At 44.1% G+C, this 19,289-nt stretch overlaps 1 protein-coding gene across 1 annotated transcript in view; it reads left to right on the top strand.

Moving 5' to 3' along the window:
- LOC119504636 (centromere protein P) overlaps nt 1-19,289 on the top strand; it is a 304,258-nt gene that overhangs the window by 284,442 nt on the left and 527 nt on the right. Inside the window, exons 6-7 of the mRNA XM_037796963.1 lie at nt 17,538-17,617; nt 18,960-19,051. Of these exons, the coding sequence (XP_037652891.1) occupies nt 17,538-17,617; nt 18,960-19,051 (172 nt within the window). The remainder of the gene's footprint in view (nt 1-17,537; nt 17,618-18,959; nt 19,052-19,289) is intronic.

Here is a 19,289-nt window from a genome sequence, read left to right as displayed (position 1 = left end):
GCAGTTAGTCAGGAACTCGCATCTTGCCACCCCCAGGACTGCTAACCATCTGCACCTGTGCCTGCACCCTCTGCCTTCCCGCCCGAGTCCCCTCCGTCCACTGGTCCCATCCTCTCCTGCTTCTCAAGGACTTTGCTCCAGCACCTTCCTCCTCCTCCTGTATCATCATTTTCTCCGTTTTCCAGATCGTTCCCATCAGCACATAAACAAGCACCAGTATCTCTAACATCCCATCACCTCCCAGCTTCTGCCCATCTCTGCTTTACCCCACAGCGCTTCTTTAGAAAGTTGCCTTTATGTGTTGTTTCCACCTCCTTACCTTATACTCCCCTTAACCCACTGGAATCAGGCACAAGTCCCCACCACTCCACCAAGGCCTCCCTCGTCCTGGTCACCAACAACCCCACATTGCAAATCCAGCAGATGTTTCCCTGCTTATTCTAGACATCACCAGCCTCTGATCCACTCGAAAGAGTTTAGCACTCCCTCCTTCCTGATCTTCTCACTTGCTTTGCCTGACCCACTACCAGTTTTCCCCTTATTCGGTGGCCTCCACCTCAGTCCCCTAACTGGCCTCAACGTTGGGGAGCCCGGTCTGTGTCTGCAGCCTCTTCCCTTTTTCTGCCTATGCACTCTGAACCCTTGTCACCTCCCCAGCCTCGTTCTTCTCAGTAAACACCACCATCACCGATGAACCTGCTCTAGGTAGGAAGTCACTCTCATGTGCTTTCTCTCCTCTCCCACATCCTGCCAGCCCTTTCAGTCCCTGCTCCAGCACACATCCAGAACCCACCCACTTCTCCCCGACTCCACGATCACCACCCTTCCCTTGGATACAGCAATTGCTTTCTAACCACTGACCTGCCTGCCTCCTCCCTAACCTCGCCCCTCCACCCCAGTCCACCCAGAGCAGTCAGCCTGATCCTTCCCAGGCCTGTCAGACCAAGCTCCTTGCCCTGGGGGACAAGGCCCCTGCCCAGCTCTCCAACTTCACATCGTACTTTTCCCCCTGCTGCCCACCTTTTCCTGCTTGGTACCTCAAAAAGGCCAGCTCGTTCCGCTCTAGGGCTCTGCGTCGAATGTTCTCTGCTGGGCTCCTCTTCCCTGAATCTTCCCATCATTCAGGCTTGAAGTTAAAGTCCACATGCTCCAAAAGGCCTTCCCTGTACAGCCGCTTGGCCGCTCCTCAGCGCACACCACGTGTCATGTGCAGTCCATACGGGGTTCAGCACTATGCCCCTGGCTTCCAGAACAACTGGCATAAAGGACGCTCTTAAAAGGGACATGTCATTTACCCGAGGAGAGCAAAGCTGCTTCAGTCCCAGAAGAGCTGAAGAATGCTCTTGCAGAAGGCGGCTTACATGTCTAGGTTAAGATCTCTTTATTTTTTTTCAAGTCAGATTTATTGAGGTATAATTCATGAATATAAAATTTACCCTTTTAAAATTGTTAATTTGCTAAATTCTGACAGACATATACAGTCACAAGCACCCCAAAGTTCCCCTGTGTCTTTTTTTTTTTAAACATTTCTTAGCATTTAACACTTTTGAAAACATTAACAGGATATTTCAAAGAAACATCAACAGAGGTTATGTTTTACCAAAAAAGGACATTGATTTTAATCACATGCAATCAAAAATGAATTCCATCCCTCTCCAGGGCACAGGAACCACACACAATTCCCTGCTATGAGGAGAGGATTATCCTCCCATGAAAGGATTCGGTCAGAGCGGTCACTGCCCAGCATAGTTGAGGACTGAATTCTCATCTGGTTTCTTTTTCTGACTGCATCACTCTAGCTGTCATGGTGGAATTAAGAACACAAAGCCACTGTCAGTATTAACAGAACATGGTACTTACTCTAACTCAGAGGATATTCCCAACTGTGGGCTGGAATCAGTGGTTTGATGGACACCTTGGGGCATGCAGAAAAATGCAAGCATAATGCAAGCTTTGGATGTGTCATTGATGTCCAGCATGTGGAGACATCCACAGAAGATCACACCTCTCAGAAAACAGGAGTCAAGTAGTTAGGGTTTTGAGAATGTTCTTGGAGGGCAGGATCAAGAATCGGGAAAACAAGCAGGAAGCTGGTGTCCACAGTGTTAATATCTTGTCTCCCTATTGGGTGCCTCCAAAACCTCAGTAATGGCATTTGTATTTCTGTATCCAAATCTTATGCAATTAGGAGGTGAATTCTACCTGGGATCCATAATGAAAATGGATTGTGGAAAATGTACTTTCCAACATTATCCATGTTGAAACAATATAATCCAGGAGAGCCATCTCTAACTCTAGATTTTATGGTCATATCACAGGTCTCACTTCTTTAATTCAAACTCTAGCGTCCAAATCCCAGTAAGAAGCAAGAATAATGGGTAAAGGTACAAAAATGAAAAATGATGACAATTCACATAAGAATATACTTTTTGATAAACTTTTCCTATTCAGACACATAGACCAACTACTTATTAGCAAGGAAAATAGCACAAGGCTGACCAAAAAAAAAAAAAAGTAGCTTTTCTCAGTAAGAAGGAACGCTGGAATATCTATAATTGATAAGTGATATCCACTTCTACCACCCAAAGAGAGTAAGAAAACCAACAAATACCAAGAGTAATTTTTCATTGTGCCCCCAACTGTGGAACAATTATTTCTCCTGAGGTGTGAATTTGGGGGAATATTCCAGATATGTTATTTAGCATCAGGCAATCTCACATTGTTACATTTATAGGGCTCCCCTCTAGTGTGCACACTCACATGTTTTTGTAAAGGTAACAGCCATGTGGCTTTTCCCATTTATCTTTACCATGCATTCTCACATGGTCTCTAAAGGATGAATCACAATTCAAAATTTACCCACAGTTTTCACCTTTATACAGCTTCCTCCAGTGTATGTTCTAACAGGTCCTTGAAAGGATTCAAGCCAATGGAAGACTTTGCCACAGTACTTAGATTATGGTATCTTTTCACTGTGAAGCCTTCCCTGTCCCCGACAGGATTTTGGAAAGGTGAATGTAAACCACAATGTTTACATTCATAGGGTTTCTCTCCAGTGTACATTCTCACATGTCCTTTAAATTATATGATCCAAAGGAAGGCTTTCCCACGATACCATACTTTTAGGGGTTTCTCCAGTGAGAGTTCTTCCAAGTCTTCCAAAGGATTGGGAATACTTGAAGTCTAATTTCCCAAATTGTTTACAGTGATAGGGTTTCTTTCCAGTTTGAAGCCTTTCATGTCTTCAAAAGAAAGTCGAATAACTGAAGACTTTATCACATTGTTTACATTCATGGAGTTTCTTTCAAGTGTGTGTCATATGCCTTCTAAGTAAGTTGGGACAAAAGAATCTTTCCCACGTTCCTTACATTTATTTGGCTTATCTCCACCATGAGCTCTCTCACGTCTAGTAAGATTTGAGAACTCACTGAAAATTTTCCCATATTGCTTGGATTCACAGTCCTGATATGTTGACTGAACCAATAGCAATGGGTAAAGGTTTTCCCACACAATTTACATACACAGGTTTTCTTTCCCTCGTGAGTTCTTAGAACAGACAGCTGCAGACCAGCCCACATTTCCAGTACTCATGCGGTTTGTGTCCAATGTCATACCTCGTGTGCCATGGGATGATGACGCATGAAAACTTCTCCACACTCATTTACTCCAGGAGTAAATGTACAGATGAAGATTTGGCAGCTGATTCAAGGTTTCCCACATTGATTACCTTCATTATTTTCACAGACTCTCTCCACCAAATAGATTTCTGCTAACAATAAGCACATTATTAATGGTTCATTTATGAATGACTTTATTATTGCATATTAGAATTACATTTTCATCATTTTCATTGAAAGTTTTCTACCCTATGTGAATTACTGGAGAGTGTAACAAACATTCTGAATGCTCTTGAAGAGGGCATGACCCTAGCCATCATCACGTTCTCCTATGTGGGGTTTCCTGGTATTGTTTCCAGCTGAATTATACATGTATGTCACATTCATGAAAGAAATATTTTAGGTAAATTCTCTGAAAATAAACAAATTTGAAGCTGGGCTTATGTGTTTTGTTTTTTTAAACTTAATGACATACCAATATCCTCCCGTGAGATACTGTTTTTCTTGCGAGTACAACTTAATACAGATGCCTCGCCTTGGTTATAAGCTGACTTTCAAAGTTACGGTCTTCCCAGTTTTTCCTAAAACGCAGACACTAGAATCATTTCTGGTGAACTCTGCTATTATTTGTTCTTTGGATTTCTTTTGCCTAAAAATATCCTCTTGAGAAATTGACCCGTGGGCTTGAAATTGAGTCTTGTCATCTACTGAGGGGCAGTTCCTTAAAGTTTCCAACATGATATCTCTGTACAATTTTCTCTGAGAAGAATCCAGCAAAGCCTACTCCTCCAGGGTGAAGTTCACAGCCACATCTTCAAAGGTCACTGAGGCCACTTCCATCTCCTGAGGTCCCCCAGGCATCCACCCAGCAGCTCCACAGCCTGTGCAGGCCACAGAGAAGGGGAACAGGCAGACTCTAGGGCCAGTGTACATAGCCCCTCATATCCTTTTTGTAGTGCATCTCCTCCCCCCATCCCTGGCCCCTGGCAACCACTGGTCTGTTCTCTACTGAAACGTTTTCCTTTTCTAGAATCTCATAAATGGAATAAAACAGTGTGCCTGGCTTCTTTCACTCAGCATTCTGCTTTTGAGGTCCATCTGTATTGTTGGGTGAGGTCCGTCTGCGCTGCATGCTGCATTATATGGATGGATTGCAGTCTCTTATACATTCACCACTTCGAGGTTTACAGCTGGAGAGACATGATGTGATTTATATTTCGAAAAGGATCACTCTGGCTTCTAATGGATTGTTTCCAGGTCTTGGCTGTTATGAATCAGGCTACCAAGAACATTTGCATACGGTTATTTGTGTGGACATATGTTTTCATTTCTCTTGGGTAAACACCTAGGAGGGGGGTTGCTGGATCACATGGTGAGTGTATGTTGAAGTTGATAGGAAGCTGCCAAACTTTTCCAAAGTGGCGGCACCATTTTGCATTCCTACCAGCAATGCATGATACTTTCAGTTGCTCCACATCTTCACATTTGGTGGTGTTAAATCTTTTTAGTTTTAACCATTCTGGTGGGTATCTTATTGCAGTTTTAATTTGCATTTCCCTAATGACTAATGATGTATCTATGCATATGCTTATTTGCCATCCATATCTCTTCTTTGGCTAAGTGTCTTTATATCCATTGCCCTTTTTTTTTTTTTTAATTGGTTTGTTTCTCTTATTATTATTGAGTTGTAAATGTTCTTTATATATTCTGGTTACAAGTTTTTGTCAATATTTTCTTTTGAGTCTGTGGCTGGCCCTTTTATGTTTCTTAATAGTGGCTTTGGAGGAGCAGTAGTTTCTAATTATGATGAAGCCAGTTTATCATTTTTTTCTTTTATGGTTGCTTTTTTTGCTTTGTATCTGATAAATCTTTCTCCTACACAAGGTCCCACAGACTGTCTCCTCTGTTTTCTTGCTGAAGTTTTGCAGTTTCAGCTCTTACATTTAGATCTATGATCCATATTGAGTAAAATTTTTGTACATGGTGTGAGGTAAGTGTCGAGGTTTTTTGTGTTTTTTTGTTTTTTTAACATATGGCCATCCAGTGTTCTAGCAACACTTGTTGAAAAGACTAGAGTTTGAGTTTTGCCATCATTTTGCCCCACAGTGTGACCTCTGTGATGTGGACATCACTCTGCCAGGCTGCCTTTCATAGCAGAACATGTTATTAAAACAGAACTGCAACCCAGACAGGTAAAGGGGCAAAGAACAGTCTCTTCAACAAACGGTGCTGGGACACTGGCTGTCCACATTCAAAAGAAAGACATTGGACTCCTGCCTGATCCAGTATACAAAAGTTAACTCCAAGTGGATCAAAGACCTATGTGTAAGAGGTAAAACTATAAAATTCTTAGAAGAAAACAGGTGTAAATCTCTGGGACCTTGGGTTAGCTTCTTAGGTATGACAAAAAAGCACGAGCAACAAAAGAAAAATAGATAAATTGGACTTAATCAAAATTAAAACTTCCATGCTTCAAAGAAAACCATCAGGAAAGTGAAGACAACCCACAGAATGGGAGAAAATTTTTGAAAATCATATATCTGATAAATGACGTGTATTTTTAATATATAAAGAACTACTACAACTCAATCAAAATAAAAAGTGGCAAAGAATTTGAACAGACATTTCTCAAAAAAGGTATACAGTTAGCCAATAAGCACATGAAAAAATGTTCAACATCATTAGCCATCAGGGAGATACAAATCAAAACTACAATAAGATACACCCACTAGGATGGCTGTCACTGATGGAAAAGAACAAGTGTTGAATGTAGAGACGTTGGAACCCTCATACACTGCTCATGGGATTGTAAAATAGTGCAGCCACTTTGGAAAACAGTATGGCAGTTCTTCAAATGGTTAAATGTAGAGTAACTCTTAAGTATACACCCAAGGAAAATGAAAACAAAAGTCCACACATGTTTGTTCATGAATGTTCACAGCAGCATTATTCAGAACAGATAAAGGGGGAAACAACCCAAATGTCCATCAAGAGATGGATGGATTAAAAAAATGTGTTACATCCATACAATGGAAAATTCTTTGGCAATTAAAATGAATGAAGTTCGGATACATGCTACAACACGTATGAACCTCAAAAAACCTTGTACTAAGTGAAAGAAGCCAGGCACAAAAGACTACATACTGTATTCTTCCATTTATGTACCAAGTCTGGGGTAGGTAAATCCATAGAGGCAGAAAACAGATGTAGTGTTTGCCAGGGTCGAGGGGAGGGGGGAATGGGGAATGACTGCTAATGGGTACAGGGTTTCTTTTGGGAGTGATGATGTTCCAGAATTAGTAAGTGGCAATGCTTGCACAACCTTGTGACTATACTAAAAACCACTGAGTTGTGCACTTTAAAAGGGTGAATTTTATGGTATGTGCAATATATCTAGATGAAAACTTCACTGAATCAGCCAGGTGGAATCTTGGGAAAATATTAAATCAAGATGAACTAACATATCTGTGGACATAGATGGGTAGATAATAAAATTGCATTCAAGATCTACCATTAATTTAAGTGGGAGACACAGGACGGTGGGTAAGGGTGGATCCGGTTATCCACAAATTCTTCCTCGGTGTTTGTTCTAGAATAACTGATAGGGAACACAAGTCTGGTTTTCTATAAAGCTGCCAAAAATTATATTCCCTGTTGGACTAGCATCCAGCATCCATTATGATAAAAAAGTGGGTCTCAGGTATGAAACTGGGTATGGATATCGAATTGCCAATGTTTTCACAGCCACAGTTTCTCTATCATAAATACCAGGAGAGCTCTTAAATGCAAACTCGACACACATGGCAAGCAGCTGGATAAACATCCATTTTGGATCAGTGCCCCAGCATTCCCGTAGCTGAGCTCAGGACAGGCTTGCCTGAGAAAAGCTGAAGGGTTCCAGAAGGGACCTAGCCCAGCGCTTGCCAACCAGCAAGCAACCATGTGCACCAAGAGACCCAGGAGCGTCCCTTCCCACCAGCTGCCCCCTGTTGCACGTCGTCATAACATGCACAGTGACAGCCGTGCAACAGCAGACCCTGTGTTAGTGTTTCTTCACATGCCAGGATCTCTCTGTGGAGTGCAGAATGAGCTCAGGCCCCGGTTAGTCCATCTCCTGGGTTCTCGGCCTGGCCTCGCTGTGAGGCTGAAGCACGTCATTTCTCTGGGTCTCTGTTTTATCAATGTCAAAATGCAAGATATCAAAAACACTTTACAGATCAAGTTTATAATTTTCCAGTCAAACTTTTTGTGTGTCCAAGTATTTTTCAAAGAAACTATTCTAATATATCCTAAAATATATTGTAAGTTGGTCTTAACTCTTTCTTGGCGATTCAGTCTTTTTATCAGTGTCATGTAGTCATACACAGAACTTTCAGAGCTGCACAAATGTGCAGATCTTATGCCAAGTGACCTCCAGTCCACTCTGCATTTAGCGTTCTCACTTGGTGCAGCCACAGCTTTTCTGTTTTCTCCCTCAAAGCTGTCTGTGTGCACTTCTGTCAATGAGACCCATCCTTCAGATGTCGCCTCATCAGTCAAGTCATTGTACACAGGCTGCCCCGCATTCTCTCGTCTGTCTTGGCTGTTCTGCAGCTTTTGATTGCTTTCTTCCTGTTCTCAACTGTGCTCTGAATATTTGAGGTTGATGGACATGTGAATGAAATCAGATGAAAGGAGCAATATTATCAACTTATCACATAAGGAAACAACTTTTTACCCAACGCCCAAAAGCCTGTCCTCTTCCCAATCTGAGCATTCCTACTGTTGATTTTTTTGCTGTTGCTGTTTTTTAAACTAAAGGGAGTACACTTCATCTGCCAGTGGAAGCAACTTATCTAAGGCCTCCTTTGGCTGGCGAGGGGAGGTCTGGAGAGGCCGTGGCTTGCCTCGATTCCTCTGCCTGTGCTCTGAGGGCTGGGCCCGGGCCTCGGCTGCCGACTGCCCCCGGGGCTCCACGTTTGCAGCCTGCCCAGACCGTCGCCTGCCCCTGACGACTTCCACATGGCGCGGAGCACAGCCTGGGAGTGCGAGCACACGCTGCTGGCACTTTTAAAACTGCCACGTTCACATGTTGTTCCTTTACATTCCTCACACAGTTGTTATTAATTTAGGAAAGCTTGAGGTTTAGAAATCAACCAGTACTTTCCACTTAGAACACTTAAGTGTACATTTTCTCATAAAAATTGTTTTGCTGAATGAGTAGTTCCATTTATCTGTAAGCTTAAACCAGTGCTGCCCCATAGTATTAAGTCTGGAATATTTTTTGTGTGTTTGGACGTGTTTTTATTCCATCGAGTGTCTTCCACTCTCATGGGTAATGGAAGCACTGACCTCACACACTGGAAACATGCTAATTGATATGTAGGCTGCGTGCTTGAAAAACCATGACATCTTTGTCCCCATAAGACCCCCTTCAACAGGAGCTAAATCTGGTTCCATCCAGCATGCACTGGCAGCCTTTGCAAAGGCCTCCTTCATTTCAGTGCCACAAGGCTCTGCCCAAGTGGTACAACTTAACCCTTGCGGCCCCTTGTCATGGGGATTCGCGGATCGGTTGTTGGCCTGGTGATTGCTTTAGATGAAGCAGCATCTTACTTTCCTTCTGTACTGTTCGAGGTCTGTGAGCATACAGTAATTCAGTCAACAAATGAGGGAGTCAGAAGGCAGAGGCTTTGAGGAGGCATTGAGGAATTTGACTTTGTTTCTGGGGGATTTGAGAGGTAACGGTGGGACTGTTATTTAACTTCAGCCTCACCTCCAGGTTTCCGTTTCTGCATCTGGCCCCGTGGAGAGGGCAGAAAGAAAACGGTCTTTCAGAACTTGACACTAAGGACTCAGAATCTCACTTGGGAGACTATTTCAGAAGTCTCTGGAATATTGCCCGTTGCCCTACAGTCTGTTCTCAATAAAAGCAGAAAAAGCCAGAGCTTTCTAAGAATGATAAGATGGGGTCCCTTGTTTGCTCTCCATTGTGAATATGCAGCTTCTATTCAGAATCCTGAAAAGTAAGTTTTGTTGTTTTAATGATCTGAATGTTGATCCTAAATTAATGTGTCTGTTCTCATATGCTAGACATTCCCAAGCCCTGCTGTGACTAATAGAAGCAAGCAGACGTTTCCTCAGTTAGCACCGTACCGGGGTGGGGACACCCTACCTTAGAGATGCAAGTCTAGACATCTGTGAAATTTCACCTTATTTTCCTGTTTTTAGAGAGAATACTTTAGACTCTAAAAAGGTAATGAGATTTTGGGCATTTTCTTCATGAAACCATGTTATCCACAAAAAGTATGGCTGAGTCCCCGTCGGGAGCCACGTGTGATGGTTGAGCCCAGTTCCGTGTGCCTGGGAGGCCTCGGGCAGCAGCCCTGTGCTGTGTCGCACCATCTGCCGGGGGGTACACGTGGGGAGAGGGGCACTCGGGAAAGAAACCACTTGAGGATGGACAGGGCATGAGCATCTCCTGTGGCTAGAGGCTAGCTAGAAATCCTTAGCAGAGACTCAGTTTGAAAAGCTTTTGAGGTTGAATACTAAATTCTCTTTTCAAAAGTTCAGTGAGAGACCCTGCCCCATCAAGATGGCAGAGTGAGATGCTTCAGGGCTCCTTGCCCCACAGAAGCTTCGAACATCCAGCAGGAACTGGCAGAAACATCTTTCTCAAGACTCCAGAAAACAGTTAAAGGACTGCAGGTACAATGTTAGAACCTAATCAAGAAATGACTGCTTAAAAGCAGCAGGATCTCCTGATGCCGTGGCTGGCCCTCTCCCGGCCCTCACTGGCTCAGTGCAGATCCCTGGTCCTGGTTCCAGAGGGAGCAGAGTAACCGTCGTGTACATGCTGGGAGCATGTACATATGACCCAGTCTGTCTGGTGCTGGCCTGAGGGACTTGCCACCCCAGAACTTGCCCTGCGTGTGGACTGTGGCTCATCGAGCTCTCCTACAAGACGTGGGGAAGAGCAGTCAACTTGTGCTGCCTGGGGCAAGGGTCTGCTGGTGAGAACATGCAGTGCCCAAGACTGGGACCAGGAGGAAAATGATTCCAAGGGAAGAGGGACATATCTGTGTAAATGGGGGGAATTCCCAGGGCCAAATGTACAAGCCCAAGACAAGACATATGTGCAGAAAGCATCAGGAGGCCCCTGAACTTTGGCCTACAGCTGTTCTCCAAACTCACTGTATGGGTAAGTCCTGAAGGAGAGCACTTGCACAGGTCAATCTGAAAAGACTAGGAAAGATTGTTTGGTTTTTTGTTTTGTTTTGTTTTGTTTTGTTTGCTCCTATCATTCAAGGAAAGCTGTGTTGTAACACTAGCTGGATACAAGCTTAAGGAACAGACACCCCAGAGTCTAAATCCCAGCAGTAAGAGACATTAAAATATCAAAATGTCCACGTTTCAACAGAAGGTTACAAAACATAGAAAGAAACAGGAAGCAATGACCTAGGCAAAGAAGAAGTTTAAAGCTTTAGAAACTGAGGAGAACCTAAGATGGTGGCTAGGTGAGACAGGGCAAAAAAAACACCTCTGTAAAAAATACTAGATAAAAACCAGAAAGTGACCCAGAACACCAGTTCCAGCGATGCACCAGCCAGACAAGGTCTGCTAAATCCACAGGGAATGTGCATTTAGTGAAACCAGGAGCCTGCATTCTGAAACGAGTGAGTAAGCCAGCTGAAAGTCCGGCAGCCGCGCTGCAGTGTGGGGAAACAGTGGGCTGGCATTTGGAGACAGACTAGTTCTTTAAAAAAAAAAAAAGCCCAGGAGTGGCTGCAGATACGACGGGGAGAGCTGCACAGTGAAGCACGGCGGGAACAGGCTGGGCTAATGCCTCAGTGTCTGGTGTGGAGGATACCCCTTCCCACACCCGCTGCTGACTGTCTCAAAACCAGAGGAGCAGAGGGGAGCCAAAAGGAGAAAAAAAAACCGCATTCCTTGCAGCCACCTCCCCAGCGGGCGGGGGACGCTCCTGCCCGGGGCCAGACCCACAGCCCAGAGCCATGCCAGAAAACCCAGTGTGACGGGGAATTTTTCCCACAGCACTACACACAAGCCACAATATTGGCCATGGACAGTGGCCTTTAATACACCCACAGCTGATTGTCCCGGAGCTGGGAGGGCGGAGCTGTGCAAAAAGGGGAATTAATGCCTCCTATTCAACCGTCTTTGAAGTGGGCTGTGAGTGCCCCTGCACAGCCCAGCGACCCAGGGCTTCCCTGGAGGCCGGCGCACACTAGTGATGTAGCACAGCCCTCCCTCAGCAGAGGTCCTGGAAGAGCACAGCTGGGAAGGGGGAACTGCTCGGAAATCCCCGGGAACCTACGCCAATACCAAGGACTTGTGGTCAGCGGCAGAAAACAGCCTTAAATGTCCGGGAACACCTGGGAGGTTTGATTATTAAAGCTGCCCTGCCAGCCTAACCACTCAGACACACACCCCACATTCAGGGCAGACAGCACCAGCAGCACACCCAAACTTGGTGCACCAATTGGACCCCACAAGAATCAGACCACCACACACCACAAAGACAAAGTAGGGGAGAACTGACTTGAGGGGAATAGGTGACATGTGGACGCCATCTCCCAGTTAGTTAGAGAAAGTGTACACCACCAAACTGCAGTTCTGTCAAATTAGGGATCAAGTAAAGCAAATGCCAAGAGGCCAAAAACAACAGAAAATCTTAAAGCATATGATAAAACCAGATGATATGGAGAACCCAAACCAAAACACCCAAATCAAAAGATCAGAAGACACACAGTTCTTGGCACAATTAATCAAAGAATTACAGACAGGCAACAAGAGCATGGCTCAGGATATAAAGGACATGAAGAAGAGCATGGCACAGGATATAAAGGACATAAAGAAGACCCTAGAAGAGCATAAAAAAGAAATTGCAAGAGTAAATAAAAAAATAGATCTTATGGAAATTAAAGAAACTGTAGACCAAATTAAAAAGACTCTGGATACTCATAATACAAGATTAGAGGAAGTTGAACAATGACTCAGCCTCCTCGAGGACCACAGAACAGAAAATGAAAGAACAAAAGAAAGAATGGGGAAAAAAATCAAAAAAATCAAAATGGATCTCAGGGATACAATAGATAAAACAAAACGTCCAAATTTAAGACTCATTGGTGTCCCAGAAGGGGAAGAGAAGGGTAAAGGTCTAGAAAGAGTATTCAAAGAAATTGTTGGGGAAAACTTCCCCAACTTTATACACAATATAAATACACAAAGCATAAATGCCCAGCAAACTCCAAATAGAATAAATCCAAATAAACCCACTCCAAGTCATATTCTGATCAAACTGTCAAATACTGAAGAGAAGGAGCAAGTTCTGAAAGCAGCAAGAGAAAAGCAATTCACCACATGCAAAGGAAACAACATAAGACTAAGCAGTGACTACTCAGCGGCCACCATGGAGGTGAGAAGGCAGTGGCATGACATATTTCAAATTCTGAGAGAGAAAAATTTCCAACCAAGAATAGTTTATCCAGCAAAACTCTCCTTCAGATTTGAGGGGAGCTTAAATTTTTCACAGACAAACAAATGCTGAGAGATTTTGCTAATGGAAGACCTGCCCTACTTCAGATACTAAAGGGAGCCCTACCAACAGAGAAACAAAGAAAGGAGAAAGAGATATAGAAAATTTTAACAGACATATATAGAATATTACATCCCAGGTCACCAGGACACACATTCTTCTCTGGTGATCACGGATCTTTCTCCAGAAAAGATAGATAGGGAGAGAGGGAGGGAAAGAAAGAAATGGTGGTGTGACAGGATGTTAAAGGTGGTGGATTGGGGTATCGGGGGAGGGGTATGATGGAGTTCTATGTATGGGGTTTGTAATGTTTTTGCAACTCTTCCTGTAAGATTGAATTTATTTCAAAATAAAATCTATAAATTAAAAAAAAAAAAAAAGCTTTAGAAACCATCACTGAGGAGGACCAGACCTGGGACATACCAGACAAAGACTTTTTAAAATTGTCCTAAATATACTCAAAGAGCTAAGGGAAATCATGGACAAAGAACTAAAGGAAATGAGGAAAATAACAGATGAACACAAAGAGAATATCAATAGAGAGATGCAAACTATGAAAAGGAACCAAACAGAGCTAAAGACCATAAGAAAAGAAATTTGAAATTCCCTAGAGGTTCAACAGCAGATTGCATGGCAGAGGAAAGAAATGGAAGATAAGACAACTGAAATCTGCTCCAGTCAGAGGAGCAGATGGAAGAAATCATGAAAAAAAGTTAACAGAGAGTGAGGAACCTGTGGGACACCATCAAGTTTACCAACATATGCACTGGGAGAGTACCAAAAAGAGAGAAAGGTGCAGAGAGAATATTCAAAGAAATAATGGCTGAAACCCCCCCAAATATAACAAAAGACAGGAATATACATATCCAAGACACTCAATGAACTCCAAACAGTATAAGCACAAATAAACCCACATCACAGCATATTATAATCTGTCAGATGACAGTGATAAAGAGAGAATTCTGAAAGCTGCAAGGGAAAGAACATGTCACATACCAGAGAGCCTCAATACAATTGAGTGCCAATTTCTCATCCGAAACCATGGAGGCAAGAAGGCGGAGAGATGTCACGTTTAAAGTGCTGAAAACAAAAAATTGCCAGCCAAGACAGCAAAACTGTCTTTCAGAAATAAAGGTGAGATGAAGACATTCCCAGATAGAAGCTGAGGGAGTCTGTCACCACTGGACCAGTCCTAGAAGAGATGCTGAAGAGAGTTCTACGGGCTGAAAGGAGAGGACAACACACAATAGATCGCAGTCTCTTGAAGAAATAAAGATCTGCGATAAGGGTAATGACATGGGTAAATCTAAATTCCTATACTATCGTATTTTTGGTTGGTAAGTCCACTTTTTACTTCCTACAGGATCTAAAAGGCAAATGCACAAAAAGTAATGATAAATCAGTGGTTTGGGACTCAAGATGTATAAATATGTAATTTGTGATAAGAATTACACAAAGGTGGAGGATAGAGGGATATAGGTATATAGTTTGCGTAAACTATTGAAGTTCAGTTAATATCAAAGCAAACAAGATTGTTATAGATTTAGGATGTTAAATTTCAGACCCTTGGTGACTTCTTTACAAAGAAAGTATCAGAGAATATGAAAGTTCAGAGACAGAAGGTAGAGTACAGGTTGCCAGGGGCGAGGGGCAGGAGGAATGGGGAGTTAATACATAATGTGTATAGGGTTTCTGTTTGGGGAAAGGGAAGTTTTAGTAATGGAAGATGGTGAGGGTACCACGATGAGTGTGATGAAGCCCAGTGAGTGGTAGGCTTGAGGGCAGTTGAGATGGGAAAGCTTACGTTCTACGTATGTTCCCACATTTAAGAAAAAAGAAGAGCAACCAACAAGACATTGACAATTCAGTGCAATATGTGACCCTAATGGAGGAGAACAGGCTCAGGAGGACATTACTGGGGACATGAGAAAAGATCAGACTATAGGCTGTGGGCTTTATATCAGTGAAAGTTCTTGAGCTTTATAGCTGTGCTTAAGGTGGGTGCTAAGTGAATAACCTTGTTCTTAGGACATGTGCATGGAAGTACTAAGTGTTCAAGGAACATGATGTGTGCAGCTGTACTCAAGTGCTCAGAAAATGGATGAATGGATGGATGGATGACTGGATGAGAAAAGGAAGAATGATATGGCAAATGTGGCAGAATGATAAAATTGATGGATCTGGGTTTCTGGGGTTGGAGTTCTCTGTGTGGGATTTCTGTTATTTTAAGTGTCCTATGAATCTGAAAGCAGTTCAAAATAAAAAGTTAAAAAAAAAAAAAAAGTTCAATGAGAGAAATGGAACCTTTACCGTGAAGAAACCCGACAGACGCCACCTCCACCGAGTGGTCAAGGTCAGCACCCCAGGGAAGGTCAGGTCGCCATCATGACCCTGACATGTGACGAGGGCACTTCACCTCTGGGATCGTCCTCCCGAGAGCACATGGCCCCCGTCTAACTGGGAGAACACATCAGGCAAACCCAAATTGAGGGACATTTTACAAAATATCTGACCAGGAGTCTTCAAAACAGTAAAGGTCATGAAAAACAAGGAAAGACTGAGAAAGTGTCTCAGATTGGAAGAAACCCAGGAGACATGACAACCAAATGCAGTGTGGGATCCGGGGCTGGATCCTGGAAAGGAAAACGACATCAGTGGAAAAACTGTTGAATTTCCAAATAAAGTCTAGACTTCAGTCAAACAGAACCGCAGCAATGCTCTTTTCTTACTTTTCACAAATATATCCTGATAGTGTAAGATGTCAGCATTAGGGGAGGTTGGGTGAAGGGTTCTCTACTGTCTTTGCAACTTTCCTGTAAATCTAAAATTACTTCAAAATAAGATTGGGGAGAGCCTGGCTGCCACCCCATTGTTCTGAAGGGGTTGAGCGTGTCTCCCGGAGATGGAAGAGAATCTGGGTGCTGCCCAATGTTTGAGGAGAGTGGGGTCAAGAAGGTGGTCTCCCCAATGTGTGGATATGTTGGAGAACTCACCCAAGCGTTTGGAGAGGAAACAGCTGCCAAAAAGGCCTTAGGGAGGGTTGGACTCCCACTCTCTCAAGCCCTAAGGATGCAATGTCGTTCTGTAAATGACTCTCAGACTTTGAAATCGAATGGAGTTTGTTCTGTGGGTTTTAGGAATTGTTTTGGTCACTTAAACCCTGTTTTCCTTTCAGTTTCTCTTTATGGCAATGGGAATGTTTATCCTATGACTGTCCCTCCTTTGTATATTGGAAGCAGATAACTTGTTCTAAGTTTCACAGGTACAGAGCCAGAGAGCAATTCTGCCTTGAGACAGACCATGCTTGTAACTGATTTTGATGGGATCTTGTACTTACCTATTGTTACTGAAATGATTTAATTTTCTTTGATATTGTGATGGGATGAATCTATCTTGTATATGGAAAGATCATGTTTTTCTGGGGCCCAGGGGGTGGAATGTGCTGGTTTGCATATATTATGTCCCCCAGAAAAAGCCACGTTCTTTGATGGAATCTTGTGGGGGCAGACATATTAGTGTTGATTAGGTTGGAATCTATTGGTTTCCTGTATTTAAAAAAAAAAAAGGAAAAGTCCAGTAAGCAGTGGGAGATGGAGGCGGCGGTGCAGATCTGCAGATCCAGCATGGGGGTGGTGAGGCGGCGGGAGCCAAAGGCAGGGGGCATGGGTACCGGCTACACGGAGCTTTCCAGAGCAGGGATGGCAGGCCAGGGCATCAAGACGCCCAGTGGGCAAGGAACACAGAAGACTTAGAAATCTAAAGGAAAATGTGAAAAACACACCTTGTACAAAAGTTTTCCGTTATTCCCAAATGCTCATATTGGAGCTACCACTGGACTCGGTGCCAGAAGCCCCCGGGCCTAGAGCCGGGCGTCACGGGACACAGGTTCAGAGTCTGGGAGGGCAAACAACCTCCTGGTCACTTACAGTCCAAAGTGTCCAAAGAGCCAAACCCTGCCCCGGGTTGTGGTCAGTAGATGGTACCCCGCACACCCCGCTTCTGGGCAGAAGAGCCCGATGCACCAGGTGTGGTTTGTACCCACCTCAGGAGCGGTTCTCCTGCCACTGGGAGCCCCTGCACTGACAAACACCCAGGCCGCTGCCTCCCAATTCTGGAGTGTGAGGTCTGTCTTTCCACTAAACTTAACACCTCCAAGGGCTGTGAACAGCACCCAGTAGAAACGGAGGTGGGGAGGATGGCGCCTGGCGGGTGTCAGTAGCTTCCCCAGAGGAGGGGTGGTGGGATGAGGGCCAGGCGGTGGCCCTCGACATCCGATTCCCCCAACACCCATCTGCAGAAGTACCTGGTTCCCCCGCCACTGCCTCAGCCCCTTGTTCCTCCCCTGACAGATTTCTTTGTCACCACTTCTTTTCCACATGCAGGAAAAATACCCACACGTGGTACAGCTCCCCGAAGGCGCCTCCTCCAGCTGCATGGGGATCCGGAGTGCCAGCCAGCCTGGGTGAGCCCCATCAAAGAGGCTTCCCCAGCCAGGCCCAGGGGCACCCACGGGCCTCCTCATCCCTGCCCTGCCCTCCGAGCCCCTGCCACCCAGGCGGAGGAGAACCCTGGGATGGGGTAGGGGCTACAGCTGGCCCACCCAGCAGGTGGCCACAAGGCTCTGCAGCCTTGGGCAGCTCCTGTAGCCCCCAGACCTTCCAGTTCTGTTACTGTGGGGCTTACAAGAGGCAGAAAACAAATGTCAACCTCCAAAAGGGTAAGCTTAGATACGCCCCAGACTCACCCGGGAATGTGCAGCACACAGTGTGGCCACAAGACCAGATAGGAGAACATGGTAAGAAACCGGGAGCTGGTGAACATTGCTGGAGAGAGGAAGGAGGGAGGTTTGGCATCTTTCTCCCAGAGGCAGGTCCTCGAAGCCAGTGGTGGGGTCACGCGGAGCGGTTAGCAGAGGCCAAGGATGGAAGCCAGGGAGAAGAGCCACACTAACCAGCGGTTATTCTGGAAATGGTAGAAAGGGAGCGAGGGTGAGTGGTGGGTAATGAGAACTCATTTGAGGAATTTAGCAACAGAAATAGGGAAAAATGGGTTCATAAGCTCAAGGCAAAGCCTTTGTTCCCTTCTTCCACCTTTGTGCCCCCACCCCACCCCACACCACTGTTCTGAATTTTGTTTTTCCTGTCCTTGCCTTTGTACGTTGTACATACATATTGACGTATATACATGCGTGCACTCGTATGACCTGTACGTGAATGCCTGAAGCTTACTGTTCTGTTTTGGAACCTTAATATAGTGACTTTGGGGGCTTCTGGGACTTGATTTTGTTATTCAACCTTCTGTTTATAAAATCCACCTCTGGTGTTGCAAGCAGCCATCGTCCATTCATTTTCCATTAGGTGAATACACCAAAATGCATTTCTCCCACTCACAGATGTGAGCATTTCACTTATGCATAGTTTTCTGCTATTATTAACATTATTGTACATGTCCTCCTGTACACACACACAAGATTCTCTTGGGCCATATACCTAGAAGTAAAATTCTTGGTAATAGTTGGTGTGTGTTCAGTTTTATGTCAATGCCAAGTTATTTTCAAAGTGGCTTTGTCAAGTGTACATTCCCACCAGAATTATAAGTTCTCATTGCACCACATCCTCTACTGCATTTGTAATGTCACACTAATTTTTGCCTGTTTACATGGATACAAAATAGTATATTTTCCACAAAATTCCCATTTTCATTTACTAATGATGTTGAACATCTTCTCATGCTTAACGGACCATACTTTCCTTCATCTCTGGGTAGATGTTCTGCTTTTCGTTTATTTTATTTTCTTCTTGCAGGTTTGAATTAGTAATTGTTTGGAGGATACAAATAGATGAAGAAGGGAAGGTTTCGCCAAAGCTGGATCTTCTAACCAAAATCCCAAAGCAAGGTATTGATGTTCCAAGATAACTTCTTAACTTGCTAAAAATTTATTTCATCTAGTTTTACACGGCAAGAACCGAAAGTTGAAAATCTCATTAACGTACATCTGTTTTTAAAATATTTTTACCAATAATCACTCAAAAAGCACGGGATGGGGGTGTGTCTGTGGAGCGAGCCCCTACCTTCACCCCTAGTATGGAGCCTGAACCCTTTGCCTTGAAGTAAAGGTTTCACTAATGTTTTAA

The sequence above is a fragment of the Choloepus didactylus genome, chromosome 10 (genome assembly GCF_015220235.1).
Source record: "Choloepus didactylus isolate mChoDid1 chromosome 10, mChoDid1.pri, whole genome shotgun sequence".
Taxonomy (NCBI): Eukaryota; Metazoa; Chordata; class Mammalia; order Pilosa; family Megalonychidae; genus Choloepus; species Choloepus didactylus.
The sequence above is the reverse complement of the archived record's forward strand: the minus strand, read 5'-3'. Positions and strand labels throughout refer to the sequence as shown.